Source organism: Littorina saxatilis, linkage group LG12 (assembly GCF_037325665.1).
Source record: "Littorina saxatilis isolate snail1 linkage group LG12, US_GU_Lsax_2.0, whole genome shotgun sequence".
Taxonomy (NCBI): domain Eukaryota; kingdom Metazoa; phylum Mollusca; class Gastropoda; order Littorinimorpha; family Littorinidae; genus Littorina; species Littorina saxatilis.
Window position 1 is genome coordinate 79,641,240 of NC_090256.1, and position 27,196 is coordinate 79,668,435.

General features: G+C 42.7%; 1 protein-coding gene across 1 annotated transcript in view; it reads left to right on the forward strand.

The window, feature by feature from the left end:
- Positions 1–14,076: 14,076 nt before the first annotated feature.
- LOC138982885 (mucin-2-like) overlaps positions 14,077–27,196 on the forward strand; it is a 31,659-nt gene continuing 18,539 nt past the window's right edge. The window contains exon 1 of the mRNA XM_070356282.1: positions 14,077–14,918. Within this exon, the coding sequence (XP_070212383.1) occupies positions 14,657–14,918 (262 nt within the window). The 5' untranslated portion in view covers positions 14,077–14,656. The remainder of the gene's footprint in view (positions 14,919–27,196) is intronic.

Here is a 27,196-nt window from a genome sequence, read left to right on the forward strand (position 1 = left end):
ACTGAGCACACACCGACACGAAGTTGAGAAAGGTCTCGGTTTTTCTCATCTCGTTCCCACGATGAAGACGTCAGCTTTGCACAATCCGACATTTTTTTATTTTTTATAACCGGAACTGAGTAAGGCTTACCGCGAACAGCGGCGTAAGCAGACGAGCTGCAATACATGCACGATTTTCATGCAGCTCTGTTTGGTTAGTGCAACACCCTTTGGCCTCAGCACATCTGCCAGAGCTGCTTCATTCTGTCTACTTTAAAGCCCCAATCCTCAAGTCTATGTTGTGAGTTCAGCTTCTGGGTTTTGAGGTGAAACTATGTGCATCCGCTAAACGCGGCCTTTGCAGTCGCTGACGAGGCGTCCAAAACGGATGAAAAGCCCGTGCGGGGAATGCACAACTGAAGGACACCAGTGTCAATTTGTGAAATAAATTCAGCAACTTATCCCCACTTCGCAAAAGATGCAGCTAGCTAGGCTGTTGATTTTTGGTAAGAGTCCAAGAAGAATGATACTCTTATCCCATGCATAAGTCTGGGGGAATCTGAAGTGTTGACATTTAATTTGTACTGTAAGGAAGATGTCTTTAATTGTGGCGAAGAATGTCCAGGCCTCAACACACTGGTTGTGAAATGACACATTTCAGGAGAAGTTTCACATGAGAAAGTCAAAGGTTGGACAGCTCAGGTGAGATAGTACGTGTTCATCGCTCAAGTAGGGCGAATTAGCCGAACTGTCAATGGATTTACTTTCAAGTGCATTATCAGTCAGTCATGCAGTCTTTTGCAGACCTAATGAAAACAGGGGCAGCGTGTATACATGCTTTGTGTTGTGTGTTATACGTCAAACCGCCTTGTGATTGGTACATCATTTCGACCACCAGTCCCCAAACCTTTTCCCGTATTCAAACCTTAAAGCTCTCATGTCCACCGGTCCTATAGGGACTACTTCATTTCGTTTTTTCACTTACTACAAATTCGATGCACACATAAATTCGGTGCACACATAAATTCGGTGCACACATTTTACTTTGATTAAGGTGCACGGGGCATAGTTTACTCGAAAATGGTCTGTCAGCGTGATCATTAATTATCTGAATGCCAACAGCTCATTCGGGTGCGTGTTCAGTCTCGACTACTTCCTATTCGTTTTAACAGCAGGAAGTATACGTTCTCGACTTTTTATGGGGGCGAGGACGCCCCCATTCTATACGGATAGTTTCGAGGTTGACCATGGGCAGCGCCATTTTGTTGTGAAATACGTCATCAGTTTGTGTACACAGGAAGTTGTGACATCCGTCACCCTATGGGAGGGGTGACGTCAAAATTGTTCATCTGTAGAAAGTTGTGAAATCCGTCACCCTATGGGAGGGGTGACGTCAAAATTGGTCATCACAGAGTTTGTGTAACACAGGAAGTTGTGAAATACGTCACCCTATGGGAGGGGTGACGTCAAAATTGTTCAACAAAAACATGATATGTCGCATTGTGCAGGGTCAACTGCAACAAACTCAAACCGAGCCATTCATACCTAGCTGTATTTGAGTGACTTATATACCCGACATTTTTATTTCTTATTTTTAGCACAGGTGTAGAAAAAATCATGAACCAAAATGTTATTTATTTTCTAATTTAACATTTATTTTACAAATATGACCATGGTCTTTTAAACATACAGTGAAATTAAACATTGTTATGTTAAAAAAAAGAAAAAAGAAAAAAAGCTTTTGTGCACAAATCAGAAAATACATTGTACATTTTACCTACAGGCCAAACCGTGAGTGTCTGTGGCAAAGCTCGACCCAGGAAATTGCACTGATTTTATATTTAGATCAAGAACAGGCGCTTGCATTTGGATGTGTCCAATGATAGTAGGTTTGGTTGTTATTAATTGTGATCAATCAGAATAATGTAGGAATAAAAATGTATGACAGTTTAGTATGATGACATGTAATTCACATATGCTGAAATATGATATTATACATCATGTAATATTATTATGGCTGTTGCCATGACCATGAAACCCAACAAAGGTTTAATGTAATGTAATTCAAAATACCAAAACCGAGCACCTATTAATCTCGTCTTTGCGCGTGAAGATTGAGGCCGTCTGCCAGTAGCGGTTAGGTCATACAGTGGAACCCCTCTCTAGCGACCTTTAAAATGTTGACAAAAATCGGTCCTTGTGGAGGAGGGTCCTTACAGAGGGAGGGGGCGGAGTCAGGGGGCCACAAAGAAAGTCAGATTTAAAAAAAAAAGAAAACAGAGAAGTTTGAGTTGCTGACGACCGTTCTCTCTGAAAGCAAACTGCTTCGATTTCATGTTTGTCCTTGGTGTCCACCAGTTCTGGTGCATGTACTACCCTGGCCAAGTTTCCTCTCAAGACATCAAAGAGACCGCCCCAGTATACTCTACAGCCTCTGGGCGAACCACCTCTCATAGCTAAAACTGGGTCAATGACCCCTGGGAAGAAGGTCAGTGTCTATAAAAATTTTACTCCTAGGCCTGCGGCCAGGGAGGGGGGGAGTATACCGGTACCATTTGAGAATCAGACCAAATGAGAATTGAACCATTTGAGAACATCCTTTTTTTTTCAATCACTACATCGAAGGCCTGCGGCCCGGGGTTCACATGGGTTGGTTTGTTTGTTTGTTTCAAACCCACACCCATATACACACATTTCCCATTTAAACCATTTGTCGGCCCCCTGTCGATATTTATCGACTAAGTTCCTTGTTCTTTTACTAAGCTTGATTTTTATCCCTGTCGCGTATAATGCTACATAATAATGATGTAATATATGGGTCGTTTAGAGGCACGGTGCAGCTCACAGCCTTCGTTTTGCGTTTTTGTTGCAGCTGAGTGCATTTACAGTTCAAAAATCCCCCTATGGTAGTAAAACAAACCCAAAACTACCCAACAACGATATCTGTGAAGCTCGACAGTTTCTTGTTCACGCGAGTGCATAAATTAACCTAGTGATTACGTGGTGTTTGGTCGGAGTTCGATTCAACTGAGTGATTCTGGCCTCCATTTTGTTTTACACAAACTCATGATGACATGACATAGTTTGCTATTGACGTGTCTTTTCAATTGTGCATGATGTGCATGTGGTGATCTACCTGATCTAAATTTAGATCCAAAAATAGGCCAAGACCAGCCGGGTCCGAGTACGAAATTAATTCGTAAACAAATCGCAGTTCTTGACTCTTTGGGTGCAAGTCAATGAAACTTGGTAGTTCTTCTAACGGATAGCTGCCTGAGGTATGACTAAAAGCCCCAGGGGCTCCGTGCACCTGGATTTGACAAGTTCTTCTTCTTCTTCTTCTTCGTACGACGGTTGTGTCAGACTCGGAATCTGGAGGATGCCATGAACATGGACGTTCTTTCCAGGTCCTCCAGTGCTCCCCACATTTTGGTCCTCAGATCTGTTTGGTCAGGCCATGTCTGGATCCGCAGTTGGTCGAGGAGGGGACAAGTTCAATACCTTTAAAAAAAATGTCGCCTAATGGGTCCAACTTTTTTCGAAAAATGAAGTTTGTAAAATCGTTATTTTGATTTTAGGTCTGGGATCTGCATTCATTTATTAGTTAAAAACTGAAGTAAGCCACCTTAATGACGAGTATTAAGAACAATATCTTCAAAATGCGAGAGCTACTGTTGACGCGTTTCACAAACAAATGTCGTATGCGTGGAAGTTACATGATGTCTGCAATTAGCGTATATTCTGCGTATTACTTGACACTGTCTTCAATTATGTGGCTGCATGCTGCCCCTGAATGTAGTTGAATGTAAAATATCAAATAAGCATATCTTTTCTTTAAAATGTCACCCAATCTTTTCCCTGCCTAGCTCGTTAGGGGGATATTGCGCGCCCTTGAACTTGTCTCTCGAGGAACATGGAACGCATTCTTACGATACCAAAAAAAAAAAAATCGCTTTCTCCGGGATTTATGTATTTATTTGTTTGCTTAAAGGCCAACATCCAAAATAATTTTTCTCCTGGAGCGACCTAAACTTGAACCCGTCGCTATTCTTGCATGTCTGTTTACTTCGTGCTGCACGCAAAAATCGAGCGACTTCCTTGCCGCGTGGATTGACGAAGCTATTTTATTCTCGTGACTGAAAACACTGCAGTGCAGGAGCGGCGACTCATATGGTCTCGGCTCGAAAGCTGTCTGTGGAGGCTGCGTGCTATAATTAGCTGACCTGCTGCGCGAGCAGTCACTGCAGAGTTTTGAGATAACTTTGTAACACGTTTTATTTTATGCTCCTCAAGAATACAACTTTGGGCAACGTGCCACGTAAAACTACACGCAACAAGGATTCAGTAGGTACCAAACATGCCTTGGTCAGAAGTAGAATGTAAATGAATCTTTATAAAGAAGTAGGCTACTTCAAACGACAGCCACAGCCACGGTTGGGTTCACAGCATCAAACCGATGCGACTCTCCGTCATATCATACACGTAATCTATCAAATAGATGACTAATAAACATGTAAACTACATGTATACGTCTATCGTCGGACATAAGAAAGGAGAGCTTCCCCCGGGCCTGTGCATGTGTTGTTCGTTGTGCGTGTGTAAATGTACACAACAAACTGACGACAAAACTGAGACAGACCTCTTTCGCTTCAGTCTTGCAGAATTTAAAGACGAATACAGGTAAATCGTGCATTATACTAACTGTTTGGTAAAAGTATCAAACGTTTCTTTTTATAAATAAGTGGCAGGCTTACAGGAATACAAAGAGGCGCAAGTTGAAAGTAATGGATATATCTCTGGAAGATGCCATCAGTCCAAGTTGTCAAATGAAATCAAAGATGACAGAAACAGAAGTTTTCCATACAAATGTTGGTGTTTCAAAGGAAGTTGGCATTCTTTCAGATAATGATATAGACGAGGTGGCTGTTTGTTATGAAGTTTCAACAAGCCAACATTCAAATGATTTTACTTCATCTACAGATTTTTTAAATTCAGCACTTTATAACTGCCATTATGAACTTGGAATCAGAGAGAGACCGTCTTTCCATTGTCATTCATGCCATAGATTTTTGTTTCAGAATCAATGTTTCACATGGCGTTCACAAGAGAGCATGCGAAGTTTCCGACAGTCTTTAGGATTTGTAAAAAAGGCCGTGTTTTGCTGTACATGCAAAAACTACCTGTCAAAAGGGAAAGTGCATAACAGATTGCAACGAGAGGGGTTCACTAGTCCGAGGGTCCACTAGTCCGAGGGTTCACTAGTCCGAGGGTCCACTAGTCCGAGGGTTCACTAGTCCGAGGGTTCACTAGTCCGAGGGTCCACTAGTCCGAGGGTTCACTAGTCCGAGGGTTCACTATAGACGCTTGAACAAAGGATATTCAATTTGATTTGTTTTTATTTTGTGTGTGTATGTGTGCGTGGATGTGCGTTTGCGTGCGTGCGTGTGTTTTTCACTGCTTTGGGAACCAAATCGAAGAATATTCTCATAAAAACACTGAGTTGTTTTCATTCAAAAAGATAATGTGGTGTTTTATATTTTGACTGAAGAAATCTCAGACTATTTCCCCCAAGAAACTTAGTTATTTATATTTTGACTGAAGAAAGGATATTAAATTTAGCAGGATACTGCCCCGACTGGACAATTACGTGATCGAACTGCCTACAGTTTTTAGTCATATTATATAGCACCTCGGGTTTCCTTTTGCCCGTGAGGGTCAATTAGTTATCCCACCGACCAGAATTATGGAGAGGATCGAGCCTGGGTTGTACTACAGCCTCACACATAATTTCATTGAAATCGGTTCTCAAACATCGGATATCTATTTGCGGACACACACACACACACACACACACACACACACACACACACACAGAGACAGACAGACACAGTGAAACCTATATACCGCCTTTTAAGGGGCGGCATAATAACTGGAAAATCAAGCGTCTATAGTAAACCCTCGGACTAGTGAACCCTCGGACTAGTGGGACGAACTGGAAAAGAGAGCGTCTATAGTAAACCCTCGGACTAGTGAACCCTCGGACTAGTGAACCCTCGGACTAGTGAACCCTCGGACTAGTGAACCCTCGGACTAGTGGGACGTTCCCATTGCAACAACATTCCTATTTTAAGCTCAGCCACACGCCGACATGGAAGTTCAATGGTACTTTCAAACTTTTTCTTCTCTTCGTCGTATTTGATTTCTTTCTATTTCATAAGTCGAGTGCATATGATTTCGGCTCGTGTTCATCGTGAGATGGACTTAGTTTCTTGTATTCTGTGGGTTCGACAGATTAACTAAATGTTGTAATTTCGCCTTACGCGACTTGTTCTCTCTCTGTTGGCAGCGTGTAATGCAGCTGGTTAGAAATTAGAGTATTATTTTGCAAAGTGTGTACCAAAAGTTTGTCATGAGCTGCTTTAGGTTTGGGGTGTGGGTTGGTTTGATATTTCCTCCTTGCAGATCAAATCTGTATTCATTTTTGATGTTGTGTCTTATTTTGTGAAAGGAAACATGCAGACTGACTGAACGCATATATATAATTATGTAACTCATAAACACATGGGTGTAGTTATGTTCAAGAACACACACACACACACACACACACACACACACACACACACACACTCACACACACACATACACACACACACACACACACACACATACACACACACACACACACACACACACACACACACACACACACACACACACACACACACACAAATGTGTAGATGTATCGTACACCTGATATATTAAATTGAAGTTCACGAAGAAATCGTTTTATTTCTGTGTCATTCAACATCTAGTTTGAATCAGACAAATTGAAACTGGTACAAATATTCAATAATGTTGCGATGTGCCTCGCATGACATGATATCGCAAAAGATAGACAACGGCAAGATCATTCAAGTATGTACATGCTTGTTGATGTCTACTTAGGCGATGCTCAGAACACTAGTTAGATCTTCCGAGATTAAAAAATGACGATGATCTGTAAACAAACCAGGACAAGGAAAGAAAGACAAAACGTATTTGAAAACAAATCATACTATACAGATTGACAAACTGAAACTTCGAACTCTGTTGATATTTCACGGGAGATGAGGTATGGTGCAAACGTATATAATTATACTGACTACATTTTGTTACGTACTCATCAACAACAACAAAAACCGATATAACCAAAGGCACACACACACACACACACACACACACACACACACTTTGCTGGTTTGCTGATCAATGTCACAGGAAACGAATGAACAACAGAAAGCGTGATGAATTCCTGGCCAGAAATCAGTCACAAAGACCTGAAAGTCTGCTGAATGGAACTGGTAAATGTACACATTTGAACTGCTGTCAAAATTACTATGTAATACGATAGTCGGGTTTTAAAATTGGTAGCAAATTACAACCAATAATGATGTTTTTTGCTTCGGCATTGAAGCAATGTTCACTATTTACTAACAAAATAATTACGAAATAAACACAAAACCAAATCAGTGAGGCAGAGGGGACAAAAAGCCGAGCGGGTGTGTGTGTGTGTGCGTGTGTGTGCGTGTGTGTGTGTGTGCTAGTGTGTGCCTGTGTGTGTGTGAGTGTGTGTGTGTGTGTGTGCCAGTGTGTGTATGTGTATGTGTGTGTGTGTGTGTGCGTGTGTGTAGAGCGATTGAGACCAAACTGCTGGACCGATCTGTCGAACCCACAGAATAAAACTGCACGCACTGCAGTGTTTTCAGTCACGAGAATGAAACAGCTTCGTCAATCCACGCAGCAAGGAAGTCGCGCAATTTTTGCGTGCAACACGAAGTAAACAGACATGCAAGAAGAGCGACGGGTTCAAGTTTAGGTCGCTCCAGGAGAAAAATTCTTTTGGCCCCACACACAAGACAGAAGTCGCAGCACAGGCTTCATGTCTCACCCAGTCACATTATTCTGACACCGGACCAACCAGTCCTAGCACTAACCCCAAAATGCCAGACGCCAGGCGGAGCAGCCACTAGATTGCCAATTTTAAAGTCTTAGGTATGACCCGGCCGGGGTTCGAACCCACGACCTCCCGATCACGGGGCGGACGCCTTACCACTAGGCCAACCGTGCCGGTACCATATGGGAGATAACTCTGTATTTTTGTTTTGATAGATTCGCGTAGGACTGTAGCGTCCGGGAGAGAATGAGCCGAACTCATTTTGACCTGAGTTCAGGATGAATAGAGGATAAGCTTACATTTAACCATCGCGCAGAAAATAAAATAGATCTAAAACTGATCAGATTTTAAAAAAAAGTACCCACTGTGTAACCCAATTCAGTCTGGAAAATCCAAAGATGTGTCACTGAAATATGCAGTTTAAGACATGACCTATACACAAGTACGTGTTCAGTGCGCACAGTAAAAACTGGCCCCAGGATCGTCACAGCATGGACCGTAACAGCAAGGATCGTAACAGCAAGGACCGTAACAGCAAGGACATTTTGGGTGCTTTTTGTGTCGCAATTTCCAAAGCGACGTCGCTTTGAAATAAACTTGTGTGATTCTTGATCTGGATCAAAATCTCTACAAACTGAGATTTTCAGAGTTTGAATCGAACAGCAAGGACAAAATGTTCAGGGACATCTCACCTTAGTTGAGGGCCCCAAAGGGGGGGTATCATCACGATCACGGGAAGGGAAATTTTAGCTTTCACGATCACAGTTACCTTGATTTTTGTTTTCACGATCACGAACACCAGTGGCAAATCACGGTCACGGTAAAAGTTGCAGGTACAGAAAGCACGTGTCAAAGTAAACACAACCACACAGTAATTCGCTCCTCTGGATCTATTGTTTATTCAACACAAAGTGAGAACTGTTGCACTTTTTTATTATTATTTTTTGAGTTCTCTTTCAAACACACATAGAAATTCATATCATGGTTTGTAATCAGTAACAAGAATGTTGTTTTCATAGTTCTCTCTCTCTCTCTCTCTCTCTCTCTCTCTCTCTCTCTCTCTCTCTCTCTCTCTCTCTCTCTCTTTCGCCGTCTCTCTCTCTCTCTCTCTCTCTCTCTCTCTCTCTCTCTCTCTCTCTCTCTCTCTCTCTCTCTCTACACTCATACACATTCAACTCCCACACCCTCACTCACAGACATGAATATATACTTACACAATTTAACATTTTCAGAGCTAAATCTTGTAAACCCATTTTTTTCAAAAACTATTGGGTGGATTGAAATTAAAGTACATGTATGTGTGATGGGTTCTTTATTTTCAACTTTGCCATACAATTTGAGGTACACCATCGCCTGTTTTCATGGGCTTGAAAAACAAACAGGAATGCTACAGGCCAAAAATGGTTTTACCTGAAAGAAGCGCGCAGTGCCAGTGGCGAAGCCACAAGCCTGAGCCTGCGAAGCAGGCAAGCCAACTAGGGGGGTCGGGGGCATGCCCCCCCGGATTTTTTTTCAAAAAACGGTTAAAACCTGTGCAATCTGGTGCATTCTGGGCATCATTTTCAGGGCTGTAATAGTGTTGTGATCTTGTTAAAAATCCCATTTTAGCCTCCCCCCACCACCATTCAACACACCTCCAAACTGGTGAAAACAACACTACTGTGCGCTGGCTTCATTGAGACCGGCGCCCGGTCGCGTTGCGCGATATTCACAAGGATCGTTTTTGCGGAAATGTTTCAACTTCACCGGAATAAATTTGACTTTACCGGATTTTGAAAACGGCTTTATCGGATTTCCGGCAATTACCGGAAAAGTAGCATGCCTGACAAAATCCCCAACGAACATGACTTTGATCGTCTTTGACATGAGGATCAAGTGACCCAAACTGGCACGTCTCCCCGCCATTGTTTCTAAATTTAACCCATTGTTGATATTAAAGTTTACAGGCGCTAAAATAAATCCAAGCTTAATGCAAAGAAGCGACAATTAGAATCTATGCCAAGCGTGTCCACGTTGCTGGGATGAAAAACACATTTCTAGTTTCGGTTTTGGCTACACGCAGACTCGATCTCGAGCCAGTCGAGGTCACACTGAGCGAGTGACAGCCGGACGTGGCAATGTCGACAATGTCAATGATCTCACTCAAACACAAAGATCTTGAACAAAATTCAAGATCTTTGCCTACATTCAGAACAGTCATAGAGCAACATAGATCAACATATCTTGATATTTCGTCTTCGGAAAGACCGACCCGTAGCCTGAGCTTTCCACCAAGGAAGGCATTCTCGCCGCCTGCTTTGGTCTGGTTTGAATCCACAAAATATAACGGAAGTTCGATGACAGTACTGCTGCACGCCATTTTTGATCTTCGAATTCGAATTTGACTGAATGCACTCAAAACTTTTGCACGAAGCCCTTCCATTGGATGAAGTTTGGCAGACTTTAGCAATTTGCCTTCTGATTGGATCTCTTTTTTGTGTGTGATTGGTTCTCTTAAAGGGAAGCAATCGCTGTCAAAATCATATTTCTGAATGTGTTGTTGCTTCCCTTCAATCGGGATTGGCTCCTTGACGAATAGAGGATCATAGAGTGATACAGCTGTGAAAAATGCACGTTGAAAATAAAATGCTTTGCAATAATGCCCATCACGATCACGAAAACAAATGACGATCACGATCACGAGACTTGATTTTTTTGTCATCACGGATCACGGGCAAAGTCCCATCACGATCACAGAAATGGAAATTTCGGCAATCACGGTCACAGAAAGGTCAAAAAACGCCAATCACGATCACGATTTTAAACCCATTGGGGCCCTCTTAGTTGAAAGGCAGCAATATTTTGATGTTTTTCATGTCGTCTCCAACTGTATATCTGTAGTTAATCAATTGATGAAAGAATTGTCTTTCTTTAGATCTAATTAGATCTGAGTTTGGCGATCCCCATTTTTTAGTGTTATCAATTTTCTTCAGTCGTAACAGCAAGGACATTTTTGTGGGACAAAAGTTTTTTTCTTTTTATGCATCCCCAAGACCAAGTTTTAATGAACATTTTAACTTTGGCAAAAGGAAACCAATAAAGACTATAACGTGACCAAATTTCATGATTATCCGATACTGAAAAACAGAAAAAATAGATCTGAAAGACTGGTTGGCGACCGTGAGATACTCGTTTTTTGGCACCCTTGCGTCAGATAACTCACGCTCTACAAACCATATTAACACAAAATTGTATTTTTGATACGTAGAGGTTACATGCCGAGTCTCAGTGATTATTAAAAATAATGGTCGAAGTTAGCGGATCATGAAAAATGCGAGCTTCAGCGAGCTTTTTCATGACCGCGAACTGAGACCATTATTTTTAATAATCACTGAGACGAGGTGTGTAACCTCTTTATTCCTCCTTTCTTCAGTTATTCAAAGAAAACAGGAGTTTTTGTGCGAAAGTTTGATCGAATCCGAATCACTCAACCAGTCAACCTGCGCAGGCGATCGATTAATGCGCGGTTGTATAGTTCCGTGCAAATCATTCCATTCTGTTAACACTTCTTGTCAGTTTCCCTGTTTTGGACTAAAATAAAGTACACAGATATGCTGTTATTCTGCTATGGCGGTAAAGGCAGATATTGTGTGTTCTGTTTATGTTTTAGTATTATCTTAGGATAATGTTCTTTCGTCAAATGGGACTAGCAGACGAACTTTTGCACCCGTGTTCCAACGTTAATTACTGTATGAAGTTCAGTTTTCTGGGGAAACTAGTGTATGAAACCGCTTTATGTTGTTTAAATTGATGAGATGTGTGCATTTGGTTGCGTGTGATCTGTTTATAAAATGAAATATTGTTGACAACTGACCGTCGGATTGCAGTCAGTGTTGTCGAAGATACTGCGTTAAAAGAAGGGGAACTACTCTTGTCGCTAGAGTATGAGTTACTTGCCTTGGGAATTCGCTTGTGATGAACGGTTTGTGCACGGCAGATCTAGATTCAGAAAACAACCGAACTCATGGATTTTATATGGAGATTCATGTGTTCAGGCCTGTAGTTGTTAATTTAAATGCGGTATGTTTGTATTGTTTGCTCCAGAGATGTATACTTCGTACGTATAGAGCGTTCGGAACTTTTCAGTCGCAAAAGTAGTACCGAAACAGAACAGCTTCTCAACCCATTGCACTATCGAGGATTCAGGCTGTTGCTGGCTCGTTATTTGTTTGGTTGCTGGGTCATTATCGAAAAATAACTAGCTCTACAAGTTTACAGAGGTAAAGAAGCAGAGGGGGGAATAAAGGAAGTTAATGACCCTTGGACAACGAACAAAATGATACAAAATATTGTCTAGTTTGTTTTAAGACGCGACGACTGTGCAGAGCCAAAGTCCGGGGACAGCTTTCGCGACATATTTTTGAAAACGACCCATATAATAGCTATCTCACATCCTCCCTTGCTATCCTAAGAAAAACCAAACTGCAACAGGTTCTCATTTCTCATCACCTCATCATTTCTTGTACTGTGTGGGTTATGTATTAACTTTCAAGAACAATAGGTCCCGTTTTTGTGAATGTTACTTATTTTTTAAACGTCCCCCATTCAAGTCATAAACATGCAACATTAACCTATCGAGACTGACAAAGACTGGGTGGTTCGCAGCCGCGCCGCGGGGTCGGATTGGTTGAACTTGAGATTTGATGTGATTTCAACCAATCAGAACCCGCGGCACCTACTTGGGTGGAACCAAGTTTTGCTTCGTGTATCTCAGCCCGAAAATCACCTGGCAGAACACAGTTACTAACAGCAGCGTCCCGGGCCGAGATACACGAGAAAGTTACCAACCGGGTGGGAGCCGCAGTGTTGGATTGGTTGAAATTGAGATGTGTTGTGATTTCAACGAATCAAACCCCGCGGTTTGTTTCCACCCGTTTGGGTGACACCCATTTTCGCTTCGTGCACCTCAGTCTTGGAGATGAATGGATGATGGCCGGATGATGGCCGGATGCGCTCAGATCTTCTCTACGACGATTTCGCGCAGGGAAAGCGACCCAAAGGCAGACCTTACCTACGCTACAAAGACGTGGCGCAAGGAAGGCCTGAAGGTAGAGACAACATGTTCCTACTGAACATCGACTTGCACACCTGGGAGGGATTCTGCAGACTCTGCAGCCTCAGAGCAATCGCAGTGGGGGGAGAAAGTGCAGAAAAGCTTCTCCGAGTTTGACGAGTCGCTCGCCCAGCGGTCCGAGACAAAGAAACAATTGAGAAGTCCAGCCATACCCGACGCTGCAACAGAACCAAAGAGTACTCGCAAAATCTATAGTCTCCCGAAGCTGACCGGATGCCTTCTACTACTGTGTTTTGCTGTTTGAGTCACAAACCGAACCTTCAAAACTTTCGGGGCGATTTGAAACAGAAAGTTGGATGGGAGATCACCTTTAAGTAAAATGAAGTGATCGTCAAGACGGTGTTCTAATGACTCTGCTAAATGTATCCTCCTTTCAATAAAACAGTCATAGTCCAAAGAAAAGACAGTCCGAATTGTTTTCGGTTCCGGTCTGCAGTAGGTGGAAACCGCGTTTTTAAAATCAAGCGAGTCGTGCGCGTCGTTCTGAACTTTTGAGCAAGTGTAGGCTACTGTTCAGCTTTCAGATTAGAACATGTGTAAGTACGTGTGAATACACCACTCTATCGCTTCTCTCTCTCTCTCTCTCTCTCTCTCTCTCTCTCTCTCTCTCTCTCTCTCTCTCTAGGCCTATCTCTCTCTCTGTCTCTGTCTCTGTCTCTCTGTCTCTCTCACAGTCACTCTCTCTCTCACTCTCTCTCTCTCTCCCTCCCTCTCTCTCTCTCCCTCCCGCTCTCTCCCTCTCTCTCTCTCCCTCCCCCTCTGTGTGTGTGTGTGTGCGTGCGTGTGTGCGCACACGTCAGTATGCGTGCGTGTGTAATGCGGTCGGGTGTGTTAACTACCGGCACCACCGCACCACAAAGCGCCCAGCCCTCCTTATTAATGAGTCGCACCCCTCCCCCCTCCCTCTCCCTCATCCTCCCTTCCTCGTCTAGCCATGTACCCTCCCGCCCTTTCCAGCGATCAGCCAATGGTAGCCATGTCTCGTGAGCTTGCCCGATGTCTATATAGATGGGGGGGCCGCCGCGTTCCCTACCTATTGTATCTACCTACAGTCGCCTTGTGAACGTAAACCACGTGTTTGTGTGTTGATCCCGTTATTTTCTCTCTACTCAGGTGCTTCAATTAACACTGTCGGTGCAAGCTTGCGTCTCGCTTATTGAAACTGACTAGCGTTTTCTGGAAGTCTGTAGCAGTGCTGTCGGCGCCGGTAAAAAGTGTTGAGTGCCTGCCTGGATGGGGTGAAATAATATAAGTGTTTTCTCTGTGGAGATATTATTGTTATCTTAGGCACAAGATACATTTGTTGAAAGGCAACTTGAATTTTTCTAACTGTCAAAACAAAACTGATTTGGTCACAAGCACCGAAAGCTCGCCAACTGCTCGGCTGTTCGAAAACAGCGTGGAGAAAAAAATCCATCAAGACATTTAAACGCACTTGGGTTTAGACGAGACGAACATATCAGCTCAAGACACACAAACCGATTTCCCCAAACGACCAGTTAATTAGGCTACACTCCATCGAAAACTACTAAAAACTCTAAGAAGTCAGATCAATGCGACTGAAAAACAAGCACAACGATCAAACCACTTTAAGTGACTGACTACCACTGGCAGACATTTGCAAGACAAAAATGGCAGGATTATTGCACAGTGACAACACTCTGACACTTCTTCTCCTCACTCTCCTCGTGTTGTCGTCGTTGTTGGATACGGCGGACGGCGGCAAGAGGAGAGGTCGCCGGGGCGGACGGAGAAACAAGCGCGGGAACGACAAGTGTTCGACGTCCAGCGTGGCCGAGTACAAACTGACCTTCCACGGCGCCTGGTCAAAGGAGAAGTTCCCCCGCATGTACCCTGTCGTCCGGCCACCCGCACAGTGGTCAAAACTGATCGGTGAGTGTCCGTTGTGTTTTCTGGGGGTGGTTTTTTTTTTGAAGAAAAACTGGTCGGTGAGTGTTTGTTGTGTTCTTTTTTGTTCTCTTCTTAGAATGAACACAAAACAGTTGTTTTTTTAGAATGAAAACTGGTCGGTGAGTGTCTTTTTACATTTAGTCAAGCTTTGACAAAATGTTTTAACGTAGAGGGGGAATCGAGACGAGGGTCGTGGTGTATGTGTGTATGTGTGTGTGTGTGTGTGTGTGTATCTGTGCGTGTGTGTGTGAGTAAACTACTTGACCGATCTTTATGACATTTTACATGAGAGTTCCTGGGTATGATATCCCCAGAAGTTTTTTCATTTTTTCGATAAATGTCTTTTATGACGTCATATCCGGCTTTTTGTAAAAGTTGAGGCGGCATTGTCACACCCTCAATTTTCAATCAAATTGATTAAAATTTTGGCCAAGCAATCTTCGACGAAGGCCGGACTTTGGTATTGCATTTCAGCATGGAGGCTTACAAATTAATTAATGACTGTGGTCATTAAAAATCTGTAATTAAATTTTTTTTTTATAAAACGATCCAAAATTACTTTTATTTTATTCTTCATCATTTTCTGATTCCAAAAAACATAAATGTGTTATATTCGGATTAAAAACAAGCACTGAAAATTAAGAATATAAAAATTATGATTAAAATTAAATTTCCGAAATCGTTTTAAAAACTATTTAATCTTATTCCTTGTCGGTTCCTGATTCCAAAAACATATAGATATGATATGTTTGGATTAAAAACACGCTCAGAAAGTTAAAACGAAGAGAGGTACAGTAAAGCGTGCTATGAAGCACAGCGCAACCGCTACCGCGCCAAACAGGCTCGTCACTTTCACTGCCTTTTGCACTAGCGGCGGACTACGTTCAGTTTCATTCTGTGAGTTCCACAGCTTGACTAAATGTAGTAATTTCGCCTTACGCGACTTGTTTGTTCTCCTCTTAGAGTGAAAACAGATCAGTGAGTGTTTGTTGTGTTGTTGTTTTTTTAGAGTGAAAACAGATCAGTGAGTGTTTGTTGTGTTGTTGTTTTTTTAGAGTGAAAACAGATCAGTGAGTGTTTGTTGTGTTGTTGTTTTTTAGAGTGAAAACAGATCAGTGAGTGTTTGTTGTGTTGTCGTCTTCGAGTGAAAACTGGTTGGTGAGTGTCTGTTTAGTTCTAGTCTTAGAGTGAACGCTGAGAAACAAATTGACTGTTGGTGAGTGTCCGTTTTGTTCTCTTCTTAGAGTCAACAAAAACATATTGACTATTAGTGAGTGTCTATTTTGTTCTCTTCTTGGGGCGAACACCAAAACTTGAATTGACCGTTCGTGAGTTTCTGTTTTGTTCTCTTCTTAAAGGTACAGTAAGCCTCCCGTAAACCATTACAGATATTGTCAGGTTTTTACACACAGTACAAACACCCTTCCATTTGAACGCTCACCAAACGGGAACATCCTAGGTGCCCTACGTAAAGAGCGAGCAATTTTCAAAGAATAAATTTTGCGGAGAGAGTGTCAGAGACAATCGGACCGTGGTGCGTTTTGGCGCTAGACCTAACTTTTAAAATCTAAATAATAAATTGACAGCTTGTTACACAAACATTCTTAAATCATAAAAGAATTCTTTTTTCATCAAGACAAGATCAGTACAATTCGAAGTTTTGAAAGTTTGAAAAAAAGAAGCCCGGAAGCAGGGTCACGCAAGGTCGTGGTTCTCGTAGCAGACGACGGTTTATACCTATCGCCAGTTCCTCTGAACAGTCAAAAGCCATCGCTAGAGTTCTTGTGAACCACAGCCGTTTGTTTTGTGAATAGTGAGAGGTACTTAATAACGTGCTATTGCAGATAAGCTCACAGCGAGTCGCATTCAAATTACTAACTGACGACTACATTGTGAAAAAGGGAAACTTGATCACACGGGTTCACGATGGCACAGGGGTAAGATAAACCACGCAAAAATAAATTCTTTGAAAATTGCTCGCTCTTTACGGAGGGCACCTAGGATGTTCCCGTTTGGTGAGCGTTCAAATGAAAGGGTGTTTGTACTGTGTGTAAAAGTCTGACAGTATCTGTGATGGTTTACGGGAGGCTTACTGTGGCTTTAAAGTGAAAACTAAAAAACAACTCGACTGTCTGTTCTCTTCTCTTTTTAGTGTGAAAAATAGAATTGACTGTGTGTAAGTGTCTGGTTTGTTCTCTTCTTAGTGTGAACACTAAAAAAACAAATTGACTGTTGGTGAGTGTCTGTTTTGTTCTCTTTTTAGAGTGAACACTAAGAAACAAATTGACTGTTGGTGAGTGTCTGTGTTGCTCTCTTCTTAGAGTAAACCCAAAAAAACAAATTGATTGTTAGTGAGAGACACAATGTTACATTTAACAGTTGTGCTATTTTTGTCACGGTGATTTTAGAATGAATGCGTATACTTTATTGCCAAAAGCGACATAAAACCTTAAAACCTTGCCCCAATGATCGACTCACTACGATTAATCAAAACTTCTCGGCAATAAATTCAATTTGTCTTTGATACACTGTCAAATGTATGAAACACTTATCCTCTTTTCTGACAAACTTGGATATCATTTTAAGTCCGTAATTTCATTTCCTGATGCTCTATTTAATTACTATGAAAGCTGTTTGACGCATTGAGTTAGACGGAAAAAATCTAGAAATAATTGTAATTGAAAAATGTCTCCAGACATCCTAAGAAGTTATCAGCGTTTAAAAGTTTTCGACGCGATTTGCTAGGAACACCATTCAACTGAGTTGGGCAACAACTGCCAGTAAGACTCCATTCTAGTCCCTCTTTCTAATAACTAAAATGTTACCCACGCACCCGTTTGTCAGTAGTTTAAAAGTGAATATGTCTGTCAGAATTGTCAAGTCTTCCTAACCACAGTCCCCTGATACATCCGTTACCGATGGTCAGTTTCCGCGTTGTATTTCGCTTATCAACACTTGTTTCCCCACACGCACCGTTTGGACTTTTAGACATTACTGGTTTGACAAATGAGTAGCGCGATATCTGGCAATGCTATATATCAAAAGCCATAACGTCGTTAACAGTGTGCATGAGACGAAAGCTTTCCTTCCACTCCTTCCACAACAAACTGTACATATCGAGTACATGCTGACTGCAAATTGTGTACGGAGGTCCAATTTGTCAACCCTGCGTTTTCAAAGACTCCAATTATGCAAAATCCCTGTATATAAAAGAAAAACACCACAAGTATCCTAGCGTAATTTGCGCAATAGATTGATAAACTTGTTATAGCTTGAAATATAAATTTTTCATAAATATGTAAGCCAGCTGAACGATGCTGTATGATTTATAAAACCGAACCTCACAAGAGACACACGCTGCAGCATAATCTTCCGCACTCCATTTATCTACTTTCATCTCCCCTTTCCATTTCCTCTCAGTCCTTGGTCGAAAAGGAGCATTTTGTTTAATATTTCAGCTGCAAACTCGTTCCCATGAAAAGAGTGAGTATGCTGACCCGGCCAATTAATTTTGTGCATCTTTTTGTACAGCGACATCAGCATTATAACAAAGTCTGTCATTATGTCTCTCACTCTCCCATATGACGCACCTCTCTGGGCGTTTCTATACACTAACGTTGGCAATGTTTATTGCTCTCTCTCTCTCTCTCTCCCCCCCTCTCTCTCTGTGTGCGGTAATTGACCCTGACATAACCACGTCAAACCTCTCGTTGCTTTGACGTCACAAGCAGCACAACTTACGCACATGTATCGCACGAGCTTACCGTGACAGACGCAGTTCGTGCTAATCTAAGGTCAAGGACGGAATTGGGCACTTTACGACGGGCTTCTGTTCGTGCCAGAATGGCCTTTCCGCGAAGGCTTGTTTCTCGCTATCGTAAACACTCTTTCTTGAGAGATTGTAGCAGGTACCGCACATGGGCCACCTGCATTCTGGACCCTCGATTATCCTTCAAACTCAGGACATGCCTATTTTTCGCAATAGTGTAACAGCAGGGCTTTTTCAATACTGTTTTTAGACCACACAACCACAACAGATTAAATAATCAGGCACGTGATTTTTGTCAGGATTTAAGTACATGTATGCTTCTATGTTGTGTTAAATGTGCCTTTGTTAGTTTCTCAAAAAACACTACTCCCTGATTTCTTATGCTTGATTTGTTAAAGGAGAGAAGAAGAAGAAAACGATACAGATGTGCAACAAAAGCCCTGACAAGTTCGGGTAATGTGAAAGAACACGAAAGGTAATCATTAAATTGTCAAGTCAAGACAAACAATGAATACCATTTTGTCATCTGAAATAGAGGGGAGGGCGGAAACTTCCCTCAGTCAAAACTTGACTTTAATATAAGAAGAAGAAGACCATGCAATCGAAAAGGCATCCGAAAACAGGCGAAGAGCAGGAAAAAGTGCTTGCATATAACATTAGATGGTTGACATTTAAGAGAAGGCCAGCCGGTCTGATTCTCGTCACTCACCGCGTTCAATTGATACCTTCAGCTCACGAAGTGTTAACTTTCGCTTTTGCTAAAAATAATATCAGTGTCATCTCACTTCGCAGGTCAAAGAATACTAATGAGACTGCGTCGGAAAAACTTGCAGTGTTTGAGTGTTTTGAAATGACGCCGTTATTTTCCCAAAGTGGGGCAAAGACCGCACTCGACGAGAAAGTGACCGTTATGCCAGCAAGCGTAACACTTATTTTTTTAACATGTTCTTGTTACTTTATAATTATGCACGTAGGAATTTTCGCCAGCACTCGAAGAATACGACGAAAACCTGAATCAGGTCTCTGACGTTGAAATGTCCCATTGATTCCACTATTAACATTAATTTAATCAATTAGCATAAGTAAAGGAGTTTTATCGGGTAAATTATTGCAGGAGTTCCTTAGATTTCTTACGGTCAAACTCGTCAGAAAACGTGTGCATGGGGATGTCGTGGACAGTACAAGACAACGTTAATAGACTTGACGAAATTAAACGTAATTAATCACGGCTGTGAACTAACGAGAAAAAGTGCCAGCTGAGGGCCCGGAAGTGTAGTTTTTTCCCCCTGTGTCTTGAAGTTAACTTTCAGACCATACATTTTGTAAATGTGTTTTAACACCCCCCCCCCCCCCCCCCGCCCCCCGAAAAGAAATAATAATGTTAATATTGTTCGATTTTGGGAATCTAGCAAATGCTAGCGAGTTCCACTGCTGTAAGATTATCTTAGTAAAGCTTTTAAACGTGAGATACTCAAAACGTTCAAAACACTAACAACAACAAAAGCACACACAGAAACTAGTGTTTTCCTAATTCGACGATTTTACGGTCATCTCGCAAAACATTTAACTGCGCTGGTTCAAACACTCAAATCATTTGTTCACTGCTGACAAAGAAGCAGAGAAAGAAAGAAACTAGCTCGCTCAGTTGGATCTCCACCCACACGCAACCTTCCCGCCCACAAAACAGGACAGAATGTCTAGAGCAACATCCTACAAAAAAGACGAACGCGAGGCATAATATGTCTTCAGGGTGGTCCAAAAGGCATCCCAGGTTAAACACTACGGCTGTTTGTCTGTTGTTCAACGTCCACTGTCGTTGGGTAATAGGCCGCAAAACGCGTGGAAGGGAACTCCATATCCCGCTAATGGGCAAAATATGGGCAAACAAAAAGGAGACGCATGACTGTTTACACACCTCTCGCAATACAGAGCAAGCATGCAACGCTACCCGCTATCAAAACTGCAGTGATACCCGACACGACACCCGGTGCACCTCTGTCACTTGTTGCTGACCTGACTCTTTTCCTGCAGACGCTGCAAACACAGCAGCAACCGCAGCAGCCAGACGATTACGAGGGTTGGGAGAAATGTTGCTGAACTCCAGTGGAAGATTACTCAGCTCACCCCACGCATGCCTTTCATTAGATTGCTTGCACAAAATTCTGCCTATCTTCCGATTAGTTACTACGCCATGTGTGTCCAACTTGACTAACGCAACGTGTGTTGGTAACAGTGGAGATGTTCAGAGACCGTGCGCCATTTGCTATAATTTGAAAATAAATAGTAAAATATGAGGTCATAAATCAGAATGTGGTTAAAACTTGTCGGCACGGTCTATCTTTCTATACGGTCTAGAAGTCTTGTTCTGAATTCGGAATTCAAATCTGCTAAATGTAATAGTCGAAGACAGACCTAAAGCAGGCCACGCACGTTGGCGTTCAACGACTTAATAATTGATGTCAGGCCCACCGATATTTATCGCAGTACCCTTTCATTAACCACATTCAGTTCGTTTACTATGCAACCTTCGACCGATGCAGCTGAAACTGCTTCTTGCGGGACAGACCAACTTTCGAACCAACCCTCGTACGTAATGGCCTCTTCTTTCTGTTGCACTCTTTCAAGTTTTGCGTTAGTTTTAAATGCAACGTTTGACGAATGCAGCTCAAACCACTTCTTGCTGGACCTACTACACAAACTTTCCGTCCAACCCGCGTACGTAAGGGCATGTCCTTTCCGTTACACTCTCTCTGGTTTCACGTCGGGCGCGCCAAATGTTGCACAAAGGGTGCAGGGACGTGCACGGACTACCTGCATCGTGCAATGTCAGCACGTGAAGCGCGTGGTCTGAATGCTGGATGAGCACAGACCTCAGAGTCGCGGGTCCACCGAGCACTGAGAAGGGCAGAGAGCCCTTTGGGGATGAGAATGATGCAACGCTTCTGTAAGGACCGTCTGTAGGGCGATGGAGGATCTTAAGAGTCGAGACTGAACGTGTCTGCTCTGGCACCTCTTTGTCTTACTCACTTACTCAATCACAACTTTTTGTCAGCAAAGAGGTGGGATTGCTGTTGTCTCATTGATGTTCCCTCGCTGCTGCCAGCTGTACGGAGGAAAGGAGGACCTGGAGAAGACAGTTTCATTTGTCTCGCTGTCAGGTCTCAGGGCCGGACTACCGGGGGGGTTATGGGGGTTGCGCAACCCCCCCCCCCCTAGCCTAAACATGTACCTCACTTATTTAAAACATTTTTTATTATTGTTTATTTTATGCCGTTTCATTCAAGGGGCGACCATTTTCCTATCTCAGAATATGACCTACCCACTAGGGGCTCTGCCCCTTGACCCCGCCAGGGGGAACATCCCCCTGGACCACCACTGGCTACCCCACCCCCCCTCCTCTTAGCCTAGTCCGGCCCTGGGTCTAACAGAGTAGATCGACAAGAAGAAGAAGAAGAAGGTTATAGTGTCCCCCGAAATCGGCGTATGCTGCCTGAATGGCGGGGGTAAAAACGGTCATACACGTAAAAATTCACTCGTGCAAAACCCTGAGTGAACGTGGGAGTTTCAGCCCATGAAAGAAGAAGAACAAGAAGAAGAAGGTTATTGTGTAAACAAGAAAAATATTCATACATTTCAAACTGTCATAATGTACATTGGTATGTGGCGACTTCGGACAGTAGACAGCCTGGGGCGTCTGATTTATGTAAGGGCGACAAGACTATCTTGCTGGGTATCCATCAAGACGATACACACGTTACTATCGCCTGGTTAGGGTATTGCAAGTCATGCAACAGTCTTACCCGTTTATCACCGACATATGCGGCAAAATAAACACAACAATGGAACATCTGAGTAAAGACAGAGAGGTATGTCTAAGCTATACACGTGAATTAAATGCTCATTTGCAGTTTCAATGATACCTACGTTTAACATACAAAAAAATAGCTTTTGGGTAAATTTGAGGCTGTAGCATCTTTTCTGTAGCTGTTCTGTGTAGGAGGAAGGGAAAGTAGAATCAAGCAGCTTCAAGGTCAAATATTCGGACTGAACCTTACTGGTTTTCATCAGTTCATACCCTGGCAATTGCACCTGATTGCTGAGAATTGGTAATCATGATTTCTTAGCGGGGAGTTGGCAATGGGGTGGAGATGTAGGTTGGGGTGCCGGTGAGGATGTGTGTCAAGTGGAGCGAGGGAGACAATGTCTAGACTGTAGGTAAATATGGTTTACTAGTCACCTCGAACAGATGTTCAGCTGACACTGAGATTACGTTGGAAAAGTTGAAGTGACATATCACTGCAGCGGAAAACAAACAAAGCGCGCCCATACCCATTTAAAAGCAAAGGCCGCTGAATGTATGGACAGTTGCTGCCGAGTTGTTAATGTTGGCCTAGGTCTCGTACGCAAATCCTTCACTTTCGCTTTTTATATTTAGTCAAGTTTTGACTAAATATTTTAACATTGAGGGGGAATCGAGACGAGGGTCATGGTGTATGTGTGTATGTGTGTATGTGTGTGTGTGTGTGTGTGTGTGTGTGTGTGTGTGTGTGTGTGTGTGTGTGTGCGTGTGTGTGTAGAGCGATTCAGAGTAAACTACTGGACCGATCTTTATGAAATTTGACATGAGAGTTCCTGTGTATGATATCCCCGGATATGTTTTTTATTTTTTTCAATAAATGTCTTTGATGACGTCATATCCGGCTTTTTGTAAAAGTTGAGGCGGCACTGTCACACCCTCATTTTTCAATCAAATTGATTGAAATGTTGGCCAAGCAATCTTCGACGAAGGTCGGACTTCGGTATTGCATTTCAGCTTGGTGGCTTAAAAATTAATTAATGACTTTGGTCATTAAAAATCTGAAAATTGTAACAAACATTGTTTTTTTATAAAACGATCCAAATTTATGTTCATCTTATTCTTCATCATTTTCTGATTCCAAAAACATATAAATATGTTATATTTGGATTAAAAACAAGCTCTGAAAATTAAAAAAATTAAAAATTATGATCAAAATTAAATGTTCGAAATCAATTTAAAAACACTTTCATCTTATTCCTTGTCGGTTCCTGATTCCAACAACATATAGATATGATATGTTTGGATTAAAAACACGCTCAGAAAGTTAAAACGAAGAGAGGTACAGTAAAGCGTGCTATAAAGCACAGCGCAACCGCTACCGCGCCAAACAGGCTCGTCACTTTCACTGCCTTTTGCACTAGCGGCGGACTACGTTCAATTTCATTCTGTGAGTTCCACAGCTTGACTAAATGTAGTAATTTCGCCTTACGCGACTTGTCTTTATTTGCGCCTGCTTCTGTTGACATAACTGATTGTGTTACCTTTTTGAAGACCAGTACAAGATGGTAAAGACTATCCACATATAGAGATCGATAGTGTGTCGACAAGTCATAAAATACCATTCTCTTTGACTCTTACCTCGTCTCCCCCCTCCGCCTCCCCTCCCCCTGCCCCCTCTTTCTCTCTACTCAAATTGTAAAGATCAGCTCACTGATTACTTCCAACAAATCATTGATACATCTCTGCTCACACGTCTTTTTCTGATCCCAACTGAAATTTGTCCGCAACCCTCATTCTGTTCTGCTTGTTGTTGTGTGTGTGTGTGTGTGTGTGTGTGTGTGTGTGTGTGTGTGTGTGTGTGTGTGTGTGTGTGTGTGTTTTCTATTTTTCTCTCTGCTGTCGTCTGTCTTTTTCTCCAAACTTCTAATACGTCTCCAACAGTCTCTCCCCTCTCTCTCTATCGTTCTCGCTCTTTCCAAAACAACTCTCTCTCTCTCTCTCTCTCTCTCAGTCCGTCTCTCTCTCTCTCTCTCTCTCTCTAACAACTCCTCTCATCCTCTCTCTCCTGTAATCTCTCGATTTTCCTCTCGGTCTGTCTGTTTGTTTGCCTGCCTGCCTGCCTGTCTGTCTGTCTGTCTGTCTCTCTCTCCCCAAAATCTCGAAACCTCCCCTCTATAATCTCTCTCTCTATGCTCAATCCTTTCTCTTTAGCCTCACACCTCTACCCCCCCCCCCCCCCCCCCGCCCTCTACCCCCATCTCTCTCATCTCAGCCAAACCACCTTCACCCTCCCGTAAGTCCAGTTCTCGGTCGCTGTCGAATGATGCCGGCATGGAAGTCGAACAATGATCATACGACACGAATGCTCACTCCTATATAGGCGTACACGTCAACACCCGTTCTCCTCCCTTCAGGTTGTTCCATTCTATGTAGAAATCCTGGCAATTGACGAAGACAATGCACACGGGTGATGCGAGAAACAATACCAGGCATAAATAAACCTTGGCCGAGTCAAGCCGCTCCATGCCCCTCTATCACACCACTGAGATATCTATATTTAGTTTGTATAACTCAGTGCTACCACACCCAAAGTCTTACGTGACTGTGTCCGGTAAGCGACAATTTGTGGGGCGGAAACGACGAAATGAATCACCAGTCTAAATCTACCCTTTGTTGTGTGCAACATTTTAGTTTTACTGTGTGTATAACACACACACACACACACACACACACACACACACACACACACACAGATCGATGGCCAATGATATCGAATGCAGATTGTATTGAATACAAATCATCGGCCGATCACATATAAATCCTTCTGCCTATTCATTCTTTCAATGGACTCGATACCCTGTGTGACGTTCCCAGATTCGTCAACAGAATCGCACGAATATTGTAGATTTGAAAATAACTCGACAAAAGAATGTAAGAATTGAACATCAAAGCCAATATATTAAACCAAAGAAGACAAATTCATCTATATATTCCAGAGAAAACAACAACCCCAACGCAATTCCAGATAAACTCGGTCGTTTACAAATGTGCACGTGCAGGAAGATGTTGATGAGGATTGTTGTGTCTGCCACTATCTTCAAAGTACACTGCGTCAAGGGCATCAAGGTCACAAGCAAGTTGGTTGGTTGGTTATTGAATTGTTTGTATCGTCCCCACAACCCATATGGCTGTACCGGACTGATGCACGTTTCTTTCCTTTCCTAGTTTCGTCAAGGTCACAAAGCAGATGGCAAAGGAGAAGGCCTTAGTCCAGATGTTTTTTCAACCTTCGTCAAATACAAGTTGAAAGATTACCCAGGAAAAGTGTAATACCGATGCAAAATGTTTGTCTTAAAAAAAAAAAAAAAGGTCATTCATTACCTTTTTTTTATTTTTTTTTATCGACTGCTCGGATCAAAGCAAAATCTCGCCGCAAAGTGTCTTGTTTTGTTTGTGCGTCGGTTGCTCGGTGTCAAGGTCACGATGATCACGTGCGCTGAGTTGCCAGTAGCGCGACCATCTATTTACCTCTCTCTTTTCCCCCTGCTGGGTCGTGGAGTCCCTCCGCCAAACCCTGTACACCTTTACATCATCAATGGGCGCCGGTACGAGTAAGCAAAATCCACGGGTGTGATTTCCTTACCGGTCTACAGTGTGTACCCGAAAATAGGCCAGGCTGGGGTCTGTTTGGGTTAAAACGGTTCAGTGTGGGGTTCACGTGTATCTGTGGCGTGAGGGTGGCGTCGGTGGGTGACTGAGTGAGGGTGTTGACTGTTCCCCCTTTACACAGCAGGGGCGGAGTAGGGGGGGGGAGGGGGGGTGTTACAGGGGTTCCGCCCCCCCCCTTTAAAAAAAGAAAAAGAAGAAGCATTTTCTGTCTGTAAAAAAATAAAAAATAAAAAATTCGGTCTGTGATTTTTTTTCTCCACCAGTTGATCATGTTTAAAATGAAGGATAAGCCACGAATTGTTTATAAAATAGCTAACATTCTTCAGCTTTGGGGTCGGCAGACCCCTGGACCCCAGGTTGTAACCCCCCCCCCCCCCCCCACCCCCTGGCTTAACTGTTCCGCCCCTGCATAGCCTGAGGGAAAATGTTTGGTACGATCTGAAAACTTTCGCGCTGGTGATGGTAGTTTTTCTCATTACATATTTGTTGTTGTTGTTGTTGTTGTTGTTGTTGTTGTTGTTGTTGTTATTGTTGTTGTTGTTGTCATAACTCATTCTGTTCAATCTGCGAAAAGAGTCAAGTGCGTGCAGCAGAGAACCAAGAGACAGCTGCAACCTAGCGACAAAGCTTTCCATTCAAAGAAAAACGTCGAAAAAACCCACCGGATTCATTAATGGAGTTCATGACCTATTAGCTGATATTTGCATGGTTAGTCAGCGCGTGCATAATGCATCGACTTCGATGACTAATCTTAAGATCACTTTGAGTTTGATGACACATCGTTAGGATCACTTTGAAGACAGCCTGGTGGGTTTTGTTTGAGCGACAACTTGTCAACTTGGGGCATTTGTGTGTGTGTGTGTGTGTGTGCGTGTGTATGCTTGTGTGATTCACTTCCTCTTTCTCGTGCTGTTACGTATACGCTTCATGTTGAAAAAGAGCTTTGATGGCAGGTATACATTTTGTGATCAGATTCTACCGTTGAAAGAAAAGATGTTCCTGTTTTATTGTAACCGAGTAAAC